Source organism: Perognathus longimembris, chromosome 14 (assembly GCF_023159225.1).
Source record: "Perognathus longimembris pacificus isolate PPM17 chromosome 14, ASM2315922v1, whole genome shotgun sequence".
Classification (NCBI taxonomy): domain Eukaryota; kingdom Metazoa; phylum Chordata; class Mammalia; order Rodentia; family Heteromyidae; genus Perognathus; species Perognathus longimembris.
Window position 1 is genome coordinate 54578569 of NC_063174.1, and position 16711 is coordinate 54595279.

The window sequence follows — 16711 nt, forward strand, 5'->3', positions numbered from 1 at the left end:
TCCTGGCTGGAAGGTGAGGAAAATGATGCTATCCAGGTCACGCGTCCCCTCCACAGGAGACCGCACAGGGCAAGGATGCATTTCAAACTCTAACTCGCTTAAGTTGTGGAACAAACACATGCGGGCATCTTGCCATATTTGCTTTGGATCCTTGTAAAACAAGAAATGAACTGGCAGGTATAGCTTGGTTCTGGCACCGGCAGGATGGGCCTGCTGTCTCGTGTGTGTGTGTGTGTGTGTGTGTGTGTGTGTGTGTGTGTGTGTGTGTATGTGTGTGCGCGCGCGCGTGCACACTGCCTTCCACAATGCTGAGGAAGCTTCAGGTGTCGGAGGAGGTGACCACCCTGGCCTCTCACTCCAGGACCGTCAGGTGTAGGCAGAAGTGTGGTTTGGTGGGAAGTTCCACAGCGAAGGACACTCCCTGCACCTGGCACTCTACTCCGATGCTCATAGCGAGGGCCACAGTGGGAAGGAAAGTGACGGGACAGAGACCAACCCAGAAGGCAAAATGAGGGCGGGGAGGATGGTGATACTGGAAGCTCCAGAGCCAGCCTGGCTGATGTCATGAATGCCGCCTGATGTGATCTGCGTTGTGTGTAAGATGGGGGAATAATGCCATTGGAACGCGGGGAGGCCACCCTTGAGGAGGGCTTTGGACAGCCTCAAGAAGCAGAGCCAGCCCTGCTTTCCAGGACACAGCACTCTCCAGCACCACCCCTCTGGACCTGCGCTCCTGGACATAGACAGGTCAACCACCAGTGGACTAGGCACTGGGACTTCCTCTGGGCTCCTTACATGTTCCCGGGGTCCTACTCCACGAACCCTTGCCCTAGGATCCCTACCCTAGCCATGTCTTCCGCACATGGAGTGCTCCGCTTCCAACCCATAAGACCCCTGGTATCCTGTCACCTCCTCCCCGTCTCAGATCAGAGCCTCAGGACCGCCTCACCTTTGCATGCTCTCCTTACTCACCCACCTTCTAGCTCAAGCACTGGGCCCGGCACCGTGAAAGGAGACCAAGGCCTCCCCAACCCAATTCTGTCAACTTCCCATGCTGGCTGAAATGTGTATCCCAACCTGAGTCTTTGAGCCTCAGGGCGAGACTGTAGTGGGAAAAGAGTATCGTTAATGACATAATTAAGGTGAAATGAATTCATTGAGGGTAGATCCTATTCCAATGTCGACATCCTTATAGGAAATTAGAAGAGACACACACACGTGCAGACACAGGGAGAGGGAAGCCATCTGCCAGCCAAGAAGAGGCCTGGGAAGAAACCAACCCAGCCCATGCTCAGATCTGAAGCCTCTGCCCTCCTGCACTTTGAGCTTTCTGCTGACAAAGGCCTTCGTTGGTAGTTATGTACTCCCATCCATACCCTGACTCCAGACAGAGCAGGCTCCCCACATGCTACTTCTGAGGCCTTCTTCTTCCTTCTCCTGCTCTTTTTCTCCTCCTCCTCCTGATCCTCATTTTGGCAGCAATTGGCTCTTTTAAGCCTCCCTGAGTCCCACACCTCTTTCCTGAGGCTCTGCAGAGCAAGCAGTCTGATGATTCTGCCTCCCTACCTGCACTCACCCAACCTCTTCCCACTTCCCTCCCCGCTCCTGCCTTATTCCTCTCTTGTGCCCATAAATGTTAATGTGTTGGGGTTCTGACTCAGCAACCAGGTAGTTTAATCCTTGGGGACAGGAAAAGGCAGGATTCAGTAAAAACTACCTCTTTGACAAATGTGTGTGCATGAAGATAAACAAATGGAACAGGAGCCAGGAGAGGGGCGGAGGTGGCCTGCAGCACCCCAACTGGACACCAGGTGGCACTGTTGGCCTGGAGCAGCCCTGACAAGGGTGGCAGTAAGACTTGGCAGGCCAGTCTGTGAGCTCATATGCCCACAACTCATTTAGTGCTCAGTTACCCAGAATCAGCTACATGCTACACACTCTTGAACTACAGACGGGGAAAGATGTGTGTTCTAGCAACTTCGTTTCAGCATGAGAGTAGCTCTGAAAGCAACTCACACGGCTTGTAGCGGCCGCAATGACGGTAAGCACCTCGAAATACTCAGCAGTGAAGCGCAGGCACGTGGAGCCCCTCAGAGAGGCAGAGATTCTGACAGTTCCATGCTTGCAGAGCAAGACCTCCCGACACCTATTCTGGACTGTTCCTCCCACACTGAGTATCTGAGAGGGACTCGTCTCTCCTCGCCCAGCAGGGCTGGATCTGTGTCCCTTCAGAAGGAGCGGAAACAATGGGATGGCAGTGACATCACCCTGTGTATCTTTAGGCCTATTAATAATCCCGGACAAGATAAACTTGAAATACTGTGTCTTGTTTGTTAAGACATCTAGAAGTTCCAGGCTCTGAAGCCAGCCTGCCCAGGGGGGTGTGGGAACGCCACTGGAACATCTGCTGCAGCTCTGGTTCGGTCCCAGGAATTGTGATCCTGATCCTTGTAGCTAAGGCAGCCACTGCTGCCAAGGGCCTAAGGGGCGCAGGGCTAAGTCAAGGCTCGGGAGGCCCACAGCCTGATCTGGAGCTTGGACGCAAACAGGCCTGTAAGTTCATGATGGCAACAACTGTGCATTCACGTCACTGGGCCACAGGGAAACCAGACATTTGGTCCAACATGACTCTGGTTGTGTCCGGATGAGACAAACACTGGAATCAGCACGCTGGGTAGGGGAGACTGACCACCCAACGTGAGGAGAATTTACACTGTCTCAGGGCTTTCAACCCCCTGCCCCTCTCCTCAAACTGCAACTCAGACAGTCAGCTCCCCAGCGCTCAGGACTCCGGAGGCTTGGATCCGATGTCACACCACTGGCCTTCCCGGGGATCATTCCAGTCTGCAGGTGGCAGGTCCTGGGGCTTCTCAGTCTCGATAATTGTGTCAGATGGCCACGGACTGCCATCCCAGCGTGTGGGCTGGCCCTGGGGCCTCACAGAGAAGTGGGATGAGGGAGGGAGGGCTTTTCCCTGGAACACACATGCCTGTTTCCTTAACCTCAAGGCAGCAGGCTCGCTGGCCTGTCCTAGGCTGGTGAGTCTGCCCTGGAGAAGACCTGGTGGAGCCTAGCCAAGCCCCAGATTCATGAGCAAAGAAACTCCCACTATTGTTTAGCAGCTGCTTGGGCTTCCGCAGTAACACACAAGCAGAACAGAGGCTACGGATGATACCTGGGCCATGTTGCACAGGGCTGGCAACCACAACAGTTGGCACAGGTAGCCTAGCTCCACGCCAGCCCCTTGCTGAACCGGGAGGACCTCAGCTCCCAGAGCCTTTGTAACAGACCAGGGGCATGGGTTACTGCTACTACCTCCACTTGCATAGCAGTAAACAGAGGCCCTGGGTGGGAATGTGCTTGAGAGCCTGGCCAACATGGCAGAGCAAGGCTGGTCACTGCTATCTTTCGATCTCTGTACTGGTCTCCTTTACCCCACCCTCTGCCACCTCACCAGGTCCCTAAGCACCTCTCCTCTGGTGCTGAGCCTTACCTACAGGCCTGACCCAAGCAGGCCACCATGCTTCAAACGCTACTTCCTCAAGAACCTAAGGCCGTGCTGTCCCTGCTCCGCTGGGGAGCCCCCAAGCCCCCCAACCCTGGGTTCCATGTCAGAGCTCCTTCAGAGCATCCGCTCCTTATGCATCTGAGTCTTAATGCCATCCCTCCTCCATTACACATTCAGGAAGCATGCACCACACCCAAGCCCTGCCCTAGGGATTGCAAACCCATGAAGACAGACAAGCTTGCTCCCTGTCCTCAGGCCTCACCGTCAGCGGAACAAGAAGACAGCAGCCATCAGATGGGGCAGCAGGATTAGTGTGTGACTGAAGGTCTGGGGTAGGGAGAAGGTTCTAGGTCCACAAGGGGAAGGGAATGGGCAGAAAGGCGGGCTTCTAGAAGGAGGCGGCCTACATCAACCACCAAAGCTGGAGGCAGTCAAGGGAACGGAGGATATTATTAACAGATGCAACATTATGGATCACGTTGGGGGCCAGGACAGGGCCCTGTGCAGTGCAGGGAGGCTGCCGTAGGGAAGAGTGAGGGTCAGTGTAGCACGACAGACCCCAAAGCAAAGGTGGCAGGAGCCACGTGCCATGGGTGATGGACAGGAGACGTGACAGACAAGGGAAAGACACCACACGCACGGGCGCACTTGCCCTGCCCCGCTCTGTGTGACACCATGTGGCTTGCATGGTGGCTGGGCCTGGTATGATGGTGACCTGCAAACAGAGAGATAGCCTGGGGGCCTGGCTTCATCTCAGGGCTCAGAGCTGACTGCATCACTGTGTCTGGCTTGAAGGCGGCCAGCCAAACGTGAAGGACAGGGACGCCTCAGTCCTACAGCCACAGGCATTCTTTGTGTCCTGGGGGTGACGCTACCCAGGGCCTCCACCAGGAGCCCAGGCACACTAGGGGTGCCTCTGACCCATTGGGCTGTGAGACAAAGACCAGGACCGTGAGAAGCCACTCAGCGGCCGTCCTCACTCTGCAGCAACAGCAAGTTAAGCAGAAAGGTAATGGTCATGCGGGAGCCCTGGGAGAGAAAGAGAATCCGCAGGTGTAGCCCACACCTTGGTCCCTGAATGCTTTGGAGAGGCCCAAGGTCTGGTGATAGCAAGCAGCTCCCTCCCCGGCCAGGAAGCCAGAGGAGAACCCAGGACCTGGCCAGTGGGGCTAGATGAAGCGTGCCATGGCCCTCGGAATGAAGAGTTTTTCTCCAGCCTGTCTGAGCTAGCTGGTGACCATGTCATCTCATGGGGCCCAAGAGCCACGTGCAATGTTCAAAGCCAGGACCGGAGGAGTCAGGCACCAGCGCAGATGGAGACAGACGCTCCTGAGCCCCCAGCGGCGGCTGGAGACGTGGATTAGCTTGGTGGCAGCTGTTCCCACCGATTACAGCCCCCACCTCTGACCCGAGGCTGGCTCTCCACCCCACTCAGCTCCAGTTCCCCAATGCTTTTGTTTCCTTTTTTATAAAATAGTGTTTGGAGTGCTCTTGCTGGCAGTATAAATACTAAAAGAAGAGAAATGGTTAGATTGGCTCCAGAGTGAAGATGAAGCTTGCACTGGTCAAACCCCATATATATAAATATAAATATATAAATATATATATTAATAATGGGACAATTTCCTTCATACACAATGGGCTCTATTTAATCAGTAAGAAAAATAACAACCCAATAGAAATGGGGCAAGACCATGAAAAGATTCATTCACAAGAGAAATGTAGGTGTCCAATAAACACACCAAGAAATGCTCTGTTCCCCGTCACAACAGGTTAAGATGAGATGGTTGTCACTCCCTCAGGCAGATGGGCTGACTACCGTAAAATGGTTCAAGCTCCTTGAAGGGTAAACCAGCAAGATCCGCAGATGTGAGGATGATTTAGGTAGGGTGTGTGTGTGTGTGTGTGTGTGTGTGTGTGTGTGTGTGTGTGTGTGTGTGTGTGTGTGTGTGTGTGGGGCTTGAACTCAGGGCTTGGGCACTGTTCCTGAGCTCTTTAGCTCAAGGCTAATGTGCTACCACTTGAGCCACAGTGCCACTTCTGGGTTTCTGGTGGTTAATTGGAGATAAGAATCTCCCAGACTTTCCTGCCTGGGCTGGCTTTGAACCATGATACTCGAGATCTCAGCCTCCTGAGTAGCTAGGATTACAGGTGTGAGCCACCAGTGCCCGGATGGTTTAGAGTTTTTGACAGAGAAATTTATTTTACAGAAACATAACCCAGTTTGTTAAACAACAACAAATCCAAACAAAACCTGGAATAACCCTTATTCTAAGCCCAAATAGTCAAGGAAGTTGTGACTTACCCACACACTAGAATATTATGTTGCGATCAAAAAGGCAAACCTAATCTCTCTCATCTTTATTGGCTGATGTTCAAAGCCAACGCATATATAAAGGAGTCACAGGCGGTACCAGAATACACTGAATATGATCTTGCTTCTAGTTATTTAAAAGACATACATACGTCTCACAAAGCATAAAAAGGCTCTAGGCGAGGCTCCAAACTGCAAACAGCTGCCTCTGAAGATCGGAATCGCTGGCAAGTAAGGTCCAGAAGGTTAACAGAGGATTCAAGAGAAGATGCGTCCTGCTCTGGGTGCAGGCCCTTAGGGGACCCCCAGGCTATAATTTGAGTGTGTAGGGATGGAGCAGGCCTCTCACCAGACACCCATAAAAAGAGAGGGGACAGATGCCAGCTGATTAAATGGAAAAGGACAACCACACTGTAGTCCATCAATTCTAAGGCACCATTCTTTTTTTAACCACCTGTGAAATTGATACATGTCTCATAACTGGTGGCATGTCACCGCTTCCTTACCATTTTCCCTGCCTTACCATAATATAAAGTTAACAGTGTTGTAAAATACCACACACCCCGACCCAGGACTAAAGAGTCACACAGTGCGCTAAAGGTTCTGAGAAGTCCTGCGGCAAAAGAAGCCCATAATCTAACACGTTCCCAGCAGAGCTGACATCTTCCTTTCCCTGATTCCTGTCTTTGCTTTATGCTGGGGCTCCCTGAGGTGCCACGCAGTGCCCTGTGGATGGCCACGGTTCTGGTCACCAGAGTGCAGAGGAGTGAAGAGGGCGAGGAGTGTGGCCTTTGATCTGTCACAGGCGTCAGAGGGGAGTTCGAGCAGTAGCTGCCGGGCACACGCGTGCGCGCATGCGCGCGCGCACACACACACGCACACACACGCGCGCACACACACACACACACACACACACACACACACGGCGGCATGATATGCACACACAGCTGGGCTTCAGCTCTGACTCCTCATGGAGCCCCGGCCCCCTCCCAGGCCCTGTGTCCTCATGGAAAAGGGGCCACTAGATGAGGAGAACGGGAGGGAGCTGCTGTCAGTGCCGGCCAGAACCAGTGCTCGGACACGAGAGGGGGTTCACTGAGCCCCAGGCCATTTCCTAGTACAATGGGATGTCAGTAGGGCCCATAGCTGGTGCATAGTTGCGGGGGAGGGGCGGCTCAGCAGGAGCCTCCACACCCCCCACTTGGTCAGTCTGTGTGGGTGTTACTCTCATGGCCACATGCTCTGGGCCTCTGTCCTCACACCAGACCCCGCAGCCTGGGCTCTCAGACTGGATGGATGCGCCCAAGGGTCCCTCTGCCCCATCTGAGGTGGGACAGCGTCTCAGGAGCCGCTGAGTGGGTCCCCGGGGTGGGGGTGAGCTCCTTGGGCTGTGGTCGGAGCCAGGGTCTGTCAGCACACCACACTGTCCCCACCCCCCTCGAGCTGCTGACCTCGGGATCAGACGGGGCTGTGCTCCAGTCAGGGATCCCATGGGAAATACCTGGGGACCCTCTGAAGCAGTGGCCAGTGTCACTTCCTGGACACCAGAGGGCACCTCAGGAGCCAGTGCCCAGGCTGAGGGCCAGAGCCAGTCAGCAGGGCTCTGCCCCAGGGACCCTGGGCAGAGTCCCCAGTCCAGAGACTGGGCATCAGTCTCTGGAAATTCCACCCTGGGCAGGAGGACAAGAGGCAGAGCGTAACAGGGAGGCACTGGGCTCGGGAAACTGGCTAAAAGAGACTCAAACAATGGGGTCCAGCCCAGACCCCCCCAGCTGCTGGGGGTCCAGAGCCACTCGATCAACGCACCTGTGGTCCTACAACCGGCATGGTAACACAGCTTCCCTGCAGCAGAGTGATGACCTGAGAGCCAGCGAAGCCCTCGGGCCCTGGGGAAAGGGCGGCCAGAGGCCTGTGCTTGGGCCCACAGCCCTGCAGCCAGCAGTGACGGGCACAACTCGCCACACACAGGGCCACCCCCACACGGGGTCAACCCCACGCAGGGCCACCCCCCACACAGGGGCTCCTCGGGCCATCATTTCTCCTGGGCTCTAAGGAATGTTTTCTCTTCCCTTGCTGTCTAGATTACTCAATTTCAAACCAGCTTCCCAATCACCTCCAAGATGAACCCTGATTAAATTCCCATAAAACCACAGGCAGAGAAACTTGATCTGTGCTGTGTACCCTCCTCCCCCAGGGGGCCTGGCATCTGGGACAGGCCATCTGTCACCCCAGAGTTCGCGTGTGGGAGGTTCTGGGAGAGACGAACAGAGTTTGCAGAGCCATAAAGGAGCCGTGGAGCTGTTGTTCTTGCCCGAGACCTTTCACCTCTGTTCTCGGGGGGCCCCAACACACACCAGTGCCCACCGGTCCTTCTCCCAAGGCAAATCACGGTGTGTCACCACGGCCTTCTCCCTCCCTTCCCCCCCCCCCCCCCCACCAGACAACATCTAGACCCTGGGCGCTTCCACCAGGTGTCTTCATTTGAGGGGTGTGGGTGCAGGCCTGTCTCCAAGTGCCTGCCTCCCAGAAGCGGGACGGAGCCATGGTGGGGGGTGGCTGGGGTACTCGGAAGTCTCCTGGTCTCCAGCTGCCGTGTGTGTGGGGGGGGGGGGGGCTGCAGCGCCCACAGGTTGAGGCCGCACCCCCGCCTACCCGCGGAGCAATGGGCTCTCCAAATGCCAGTCCCCGTGAAAAGGCTGGGCCCCAAGGCAGGCGCCCATCTCCCGCACGGAGCTGCGGCACACCACTGATGCGTCTCACTTTCACCTTGGCCCTTATTAAAACAACAAAAACGCTCTTTTCTCTTTTGGGGGCCCCAGGCTTTGAAGGCAGGCATTCTACCCCCGAGCCCCCCCCCTTTTGTTTGCTTTCCAGACCAAGGGCTACATTTCCCGCCTCCCTTGCAGCTCAGTCTGTGGCTACTTCTGGCCAATGACAGCAGAACAGCTGAGGCTGTAGGTTCTAGAACCCTTCCTTAAAGGGTAACTGGAACTTTTTCTTTTTTTTGGGGGGGGGGGGATTCTTCTATTATCATTACTTTAGCTGTATAAAGGGCTTGTCATTTAACGAAACCGTTTATGAATATAATACAGATCTTCCCTTTCACTTGCTCTCCTCCCCAACACCTACATCTTGGATGTGACGTCTGGATGGTCGGCCACCACTGTGGGCCAGAAGGCCATCCTAGCGGAGAACAATGAGTTGGAAGCCGGCCAACCGAGTTCCCGCTGCTCACCCCAGAGCCGGGCAGCCTTCCTCTGGGTCTTTACATCAGGGGGAGGGCCATCCTAGCTGAGGGAAGCCATCTTTCAGGTCCCTGCTGTCCCAGCAGCTCTGTGCTGACTGAGGCCGAGCGTGGGTGCTGCTTCCCCTCGCTGTCCAGGTACAGGAGATGAGCTCTGGGAAGGCGGGACTGCAGCACACCGACCACACACAGGCTGCCAGGCACGCCACAGATGAAGCTGATACAGAAGGGGCAGTCCTCAAAACCATTTGGTGTAAACCAACTGAACAACTCATGGGGGGAGAGGGAAAGGAGGGAATGAGGGAGGAGGTAACAAACAGTACAAGAAACGTACCCAAGGCCTGATGTATGAAACTGTAACCTCTCTGTACATCACTTTGACAATAAATAAAAAAATGAATAAATAAATAAAAGAAGGGACAGTCCTCCGCAGAAATGCTCTGCATGGAGACCAACGGCCACCCGAGCGTGGATGCCTGTTACTCCGGGAGACCCGTTCCATGGGCATGACAGTCAGGAGCGTGGGTCATCTGTGTCATGAAGGGGATATGCCTCCTCCCAGCAGCCTCTGCTTCCTGTAGCCTAGGTTCTCTGATAATGGGGAGAGCCACTTCTGCGGGGGGGGGGGGGGGGGGGGGGCGCGGCAGCTGGGGGAGGCTCACCAAGCTCACCATCCCCTTCTCTCAAACAAAAGCTGTGTCACTTGCATTGCTGTAATTATCCAAGGGAACTCGGAGGGTAATTATGGCCATCTACAGACAGACGCCTGAAAGGGCCATGTGCCTCCAAAGCAACGGGGAGCAGGCAGGCCAGAGAAACCCAGGGCCCACCTCCCAGGAGGGTCTCTGCACCTGCAGCCGCGGGCAGGAAAGGGCTCAGGAAGCCCCAGCCTCATGCTGCCCTTCTGAAAGCATACCAGCCAGCTTGGCAAGCACAGTTAGGAAAACCCAGAGGGCGGCATTCACAGCCCCCACCCAACAGCTCCTGCTGGCCCGGAGCCAAGCCTGCCCTTAGGGCTCAGGCAAGGGGTTCCCCTTGGCCACAAGTAGCCCAGGCCCACCCTGGGATGGATGCCCTGTCACCTCCAGTGCATGGCTCCTGGCAGATGGCATCTAGGACCCACTTGAATGGCCTTTGTCTCACACTGTGAGTCCCACACAAGTGACCACACAGAGTCTCCCGCTGGATTTCCCTTATTGCCCCATCTGCAGCCCACGAGGCCACGCCCTCCATCTTCACCCACCAAGTCCTGGCCACCAGGGATGGTCCCACTCCAGTAGTGCCCAGAGGGAGGCTCCCAGCGGCAGCTCACCGCTCCCGGCTCCCTGCTGCTGCAGCTGCAATCGCACAACTCCGGATTCCAGTCAGCTGATCTCTGTCTCACCCACACCCCAGAACAGACAGACCCCATGTCTCCACCTTTGACTCGGTGGAAACCAGTGCCCCACTCCTGAATGTCAGGAAGGCCCAGGGCTGGCCCTAGTGACCAGCATGAAGGGAAGGCTTCAGGGTGGGGGTTCAAGTCAGATGTGCACCAGCCCTGCTGTGCACAGGGGCCCTTGCTTGGCATCTACTATAGAAGGACCATGAACTCATTAGGCACATGGCAGGACAGACACGGGTGCGTCTCATATACTTCTCGTCAGAACCATCTGCCTGTATTGATAATTCTGTGTGCCCTGTAATGCTGTTATAAATATTCAAGTGGACCTTGGCAAGAAATAGGCTCCCCACTCCTGCAAGCAGTCAGGGGACAGATTGCCATTTGGTGGAACCTGTTGGGGAGTGGCCCAAGCCCCCAGGTGATAGCCACTTGGTAAAGTGGACTTGGTAAAGGCCCACAGAGCAAACTCTGCACCTGAGGGAGGCAGGCCTGCCTGGGGCTCGGACATCCTTCATGCAGGCACGGAGGCCGAGTGGTTCCCTCTGTGATGTGCCCCTGGGCCTCCTTCTCTGAGTCTCCACCATTTCACTGGGACCTGTCTGCCTGTGGCCACCTGACAATCTTCAGACTGGACTGTGGTGGCCCCCACTCAAACACTCTGATGTGGTCTCTTGGTGCCCCTAGAGCCAGGCAGGTGGGCAGCAGTTCCCGGCTACTGGCCTCCTAAACTACCACCTGGAATGCCATATCCTATGCACACCACAGAACTGCCGCATCTCCAGGCTCCTGCCCTTGACTCACCACACATGCTCACTCAGGCCCACTCTCGACTTGCAGCCCTGTTTCTGCCTCCGAAAAGCTGGCATGGGCACTAAGACCTGATCCACATGCCCAGGACATGTGGCAGTAGCAGGAGAGGCACCACGTCATGGTTCCCATGTGACCCACTAAGCCATGGGGCCTTTCTCTCTCTTTTTTTCTTGGGGGGGGGTGGTCATGGGGCTTAAACTCAGGGTCTTGGTGCTGTCTCTGAGCCTCTCTGCCCTCAAGGCTAGCACTCTACCACTTGAGCCACAGCACCACTTCCGACTGTGTGAAGTATCTCCAGACGTCCCGCCAGGTATCCTAACCCAGGATCTAACCCGGAGAGGCCATTTGTCATGTGGGGTATGTCCTGCTCTCCATGTCACGTCTTCCACCACACCACACAGGCAGCCCAGATTAAGCAACTTACGCAGGACCACATGGCCAGCTGCAGCCTGGACTCAGACCCAGCCTCAGTCTTTCTTCCTTCAAAGCCTATTTTTTTTAGTGGTAAAACCAAACCAAAACCAAAACAGTGCCAGGCACTGGTCATGTCCGTAATCCTAGCTACTAAGAAGGCTGAGACCTGAGGATTTTCCTCAGGCAGGAAAATCCATGAAAGTCCTTTCTTCAATTAACTACCAAAAAGCTAGAAGTGGCCCAAGTAAGAGAGTGTCAGCTCTAGTGAAAAAGCTACGGTACAGCACCTAAGCTCTGAGCTCAAACTCCAGTACTGGTGTGTACACACACACACACACACACACACACACACACACACACACACACCACTTCACTTTATAAAGACAGCCTGTCTTGGGCGTTTTGTTACAGAAGCAAAGAGCTGATGAACACAACAACCTTAGTGACCTATATGTACCCACCAAGGAATACAGAGAGAGAGAACCTAAGAAAGAGGCTTAATCCAAATGAATGCAGGCACAGGTGCTTGCCCAACACTGATGTTTCCATGTTTTCATTTCCAGGGCTGCCTCTGGCCCTGTCAGCCAAACTGGGCCCTCTGGTCCCACAAGCGTGGGAGGGGACCATCTAGGTTGGTTTCAAGGCAGCCAGGACCACCACACAATCAGTGCAGAGGGGCCTCGCCTGATCCTAGGACCTCAGGGCCAAGGACTTCTGTTTCAAATGTAACGAGAAGGGGAGCAGGGGGTCACTCTTGGTACAGGTACCTTGAAAAGTTATCTAGACTTCTCTGGGGCTGCCCTGCTCCCTGATGGGACGAAGTTGGGGAGACAAGTCCTGAGGACACAAGAGGCCTTAGCCAACAGAAGCTCCAGAGCTAGGAGGGAGGCCCCAGCTGGAGAGTAGCACGTACCCACCGAGGCCAGCAGCCACATGGCCAAGCTCCAAATGTTTGATTAAAGGCCCTGATTTCTGTTTGTCTCCTTCACCCAGTTACGAAAGTCCCTGGCCTGCTGCTGTTGCTGCAGGCAGGTCTGCACACACTCCGTTCCCCAACCACTGTGACTGGGAAACGTCTCCACCCTCCAGGGATTCAGTGCAGCCAAACAAAAGCCTCTTGCAGGGAGCAGGGCTTTTATTTCCTATCATGCTGGTCACAGAGAAGGAAAGGACCTCTTCAGAACGGCTGTTCCAACCGAACTCAACTACTTCCTGTGCCAAAGCACTTAGACGGATATAACTCCAGGCTCGCCTTGTGCAGTGACCATCTGTGACCAAGTGCCAAGCCATGTGTATCTGTACCTTTCATGTAGGCTTCGATCTTCCGGATGAGCTCGTAGGACTTGGAGCGGTCAAGCAGGGTTCTGATGGCAGGGAGGGGGTCCAGGACGATGGTCTCAGGGTGGGCATCTATATACTCCTGCAAGGAAAGCCCATTCCTGGTTAGAGAGGAAACTGGTGCACAAAACAAGTGAGATGACAAGATTTCGTCCCTCAAGTCCCTCGTGCTTCCATCCCTCTCTTATCCCTCTCCCATCATACAACTTTGGCTAGACCAATCAGGATCTTGGGTCAGGAAAGCTTGTGTGACCCCAATCAGAGGCAGGTTCAGGGCTCCTGCTGGGACCTGGACATTCTCAGCCTATCAGAGGAGGAGGAGGAGGAGGAGGAGAGGAGGAAACCGTGGAGACTGAACAGCTGTGAGCAATGGCCATGGGGATTTAAGGCGAGGTTTGCCTAAGGCCTGAGTTCAGGAAACAGGACCCAGAATGGAGAAGCACCCAGGTTCTGGCCAGGTCCTCTGACCCTGGCTGAAGCCTCACCAGAAACCTTGTGATGACTCTGCTCCATCAAAGTGCCAGCCCAGCTGGGCGCTAGTGGCTCACACTTGGAATCCTAGCTCAGGGTAACTCAGGAGGCTGAGATCGGAGGACCAAAGTACAAAGCCAGCTCGGGCAGGAAAGTCCATGAGACTTTTATTTCCAATTAGTCACCAGAAAACTGGAAGCAGTGCTGTGGCTCAAAGTGGTAAAGCTCTAGCATTGAGAAAAAAAAAAAAAAAAAAGAGCTCAAGGACAGTGCCCAGGCCCAGAGTTCAAACCCCATGACTGGGGGGGGGGGGGGGGAATACCACCTCTCATACGAGTACACATAGTGGCACACAATTTGGTTGACTGAAGTACAGCATATAATAGGAGTGAAACTTCACTGAGCAAACCTTTCAAACAATTAGCAGACAGTTTAACAAAATGAGGATCAGGAGGCTGAAATGAGATGGGGGGGGGGCGCAGTAGGAAAGTGGTGAATGAAAAAGGGAACTGGGGACAAATACAGCCAGAACACTCAGTGTACATGTGTGACCGGGGACATGGGAAATGAGTCTGGGGGGAGGAACAGACGGGACCTGGGAGAGTATTGGAAGATTGGCTCTGAACACAAAGCTCTGCACACTTACAAAGACATATTCAATTGTAAACTCCTTGCACAATCTTTTGAAGTTCTGGAAATTTTTAATTAAAAAAGGGCCTATTTGTGTCCTAGAAATCACTTTAAGAGCAGTTGAGGCAAAGCCAGAGATTCAATCCACCTTTTGTCTCATATCTGTCTCCCCTTGAATTCCACACCAGAGATCTGGTTGTGGCTCCTTCTGGTCCTTCCCCCTTGAATGTTTAATGGCTCCTTCTGTCTCTAGGTGGTAGCAAGGTACCATCTGGAAGCCTCCACAATGCTCTGTCCCTGCTTACACTTTCAGCATCCCTACCCCCACACCAGTGGTCTGGCCCCCTCCTCTGTACAGCCGTGCTACAGACCTGACTTCAGAACACCAGCCCTCCCTTACTTGCCCTGCTATCTGGAGATCTGACCACCCACAGGTCAACCTGCCCCAACAAGCTGTTAGTACAGACTGGGCCAGGGAACCAATGCAGGAACATCTCCGCCTGTCAGACACAGGATGGGGCAGGGTTAAAGCCCGGAGGCTCCAGAGGAGGGCCTTCCCCACAGTGCCCACAGGTTACCTGCAGGACTGCCTGCACCCCTGCCTCTGGGTGAGCACAACCCATGCAGCTAGCCCTCCTCGCACCGTTCCTTTATCAGAGTGGATCCATGGCATACCAAATCTCTGCTTCCCCTGCAGCTACCACATTCTGCATGATCTGCCCCTCCCCCCATGCTAAATGGCCATCCGATGGAAGCTCTAACCTCTACCTGGTATCGTGGGGGAGCTAGCCCCTCCTGGTGTCACCACTGGGCTTCTCAGGGTCTCCAGCGGTCCTTGTGAAGATGGCCTTACATAAGTTGGATCTGTAGATGCTGTGAAGCAGTTTTGTGGAGGAGACCGACCTTCAGAGTGCATGGGGCTGTGTGTGTGTTGGGTGGGTGGGCAGAATGGGACAGTTGCTTTCTGGCGGCACTGCAGGTGACACAGGGCTACCCGCATTCCTGCCCTTCCCTTCACAAAGGAGGCAATGCCAGGGATGCTTGCTGTGTGGGACAGATACCCTGTCCCACAGGACAGGAGAAGCGGCTCAAAACATGGACACATGCCTTTCCACCCAGCAAAGAGCCCCTTCCCAGGTTCAAGGACTGGCTGCCAGCTGCTGAGAAACAACGCAGGCACTGCTCCTGTGTTCACGCACCAGGGCGGGGCCATCTTGGAGGACTCCCAAACTCACGAGGAGAAGGAGGAAAGCTGACAGGCTGACGCCAACAAGGTGCCAGACCAGTTCCCATCAGAAGGACCAGGAACCAGCCACCTGCTCTCCCGGGACAGGGACAGACAGAGGGCCCAAGGGGTTTTCCACCCTGCTATCCATAAGTGCATCTCTCACAGGTCTTCTAGAATTACCAAACTGCATCGTAAATGAGAAGCACACGTCCCCTCAGAGGGCTGGTTGGCAGAGAATACCCAGATAGGTCCCAGCAGTGAACGGGAGCCTGGATTTACCAGGAATGTACAAATCCGGCTAGGAGTGGGTGGAAAGAGACCAGCCAGGTGCCCGCCCACTCAAAGTACAAGCTCTCCAAGCCAATGGGGCTGGGCCACCAGCGCTCTGCAGGACAGGGAAGAGACAAGATTCACCTGCTGCCAATCCAAACCAAATGAGAGGAGCAGAGAGACATCCGCGGCACTGTTTGCTCTGAGTGCCACACACAGCAAGTGAGATATAAGGATTTTTCTCTCCTCTAGCAGAAAAGGCCTGCAGAGCTCGAATCCTGCCTCTGCCACACCCTCCATATCTAGGAACAAGAACTCTGCAGTGAGAGCTGCCTTCTGAATACAGCGACCACAGGGGGCTGCTGCGGGCATCCAGGGAGGAATGTGTGAGAGGAGCTCACAGAAACTGAAAAGGATTCTCCTGATTCTCTAACACAAGACTCAGGCCCACACCTGACCCAAGGTCTCAGCTCATCCCGCCCTGCTCCACAGAGGGAGGCTCCTCCTGCACCGCCACCCCCCCCCCCGCCTGCCCCGCCTCTGCTCTGGAAGAAGAGCCCACCTGAGCAGCAGGAAGGGTCTGCCTGCTCCTCATGGGAGCCAAGAGAGGTGGCTCGAGTGCCTGTGGTCCGTGGCCCGAACTCTCAGGGAGATGCCGGTCTATGACATTCCCCCCAAACACGGCGAGGACCTTTATAGAATGTGGTGATTCCTCCTCCTGAGGAAGCCTTTCTCAGTTCGGCGGCTCCTCCGTGACCAGGATGTGACACACCACCACATGGGGTCACCACGAAGTGGAGCCCCAGGAGAAGAGAACACACTAACTCTGCAACCTTTGCTTCCAGAGGTGGAGAGGCAAGTGGCCAGAACTGGCAAAGACCAAAGGGTCCCATGGCCCAGACAGCCTGGGGCAACAAACAGGCGGCAGTTAGGTGGAGGTGACAACGCGACATGGCAGAACAGAGATTTCAGCTCCATTTGTTTCTCCTTCCACCCCAAGATTCACTCTTGCTCACCATGGGCCACCCAACAGCCACACCATACATGCATCCTTTTCCAACCTGGTCAAGATGAACGGCCACAGGCACCTCTTGAGAGAG

The 16711-nt window shown here is 54.9% G+C and overlaps 1 protein-coding gene across 2 annotated transcripts in view; it reads right to left on the reverse strand.

Moving 5' to 3' along the window:
* Window positions 1-16711, reverse strand: part of Itpk1 (inositol-tetrakisphosphate 1-kinase) — a 124873-nt gene that overhangs the window by 21153 nt on the left and 87009 nt on the right. For both annotated transcript variants that reach the window (XM_048362973.1, XM_048362974.1), the window contains exon 4: window positions 12977-13094. In XM_048362973.1, coding sequence (XP_048218930.1) covers window positions 12977-13094 — 118 coding nt within the window. The remainder of the gene's footprint in view (window positions 1-12976; window positions 13095-16711) is intronic.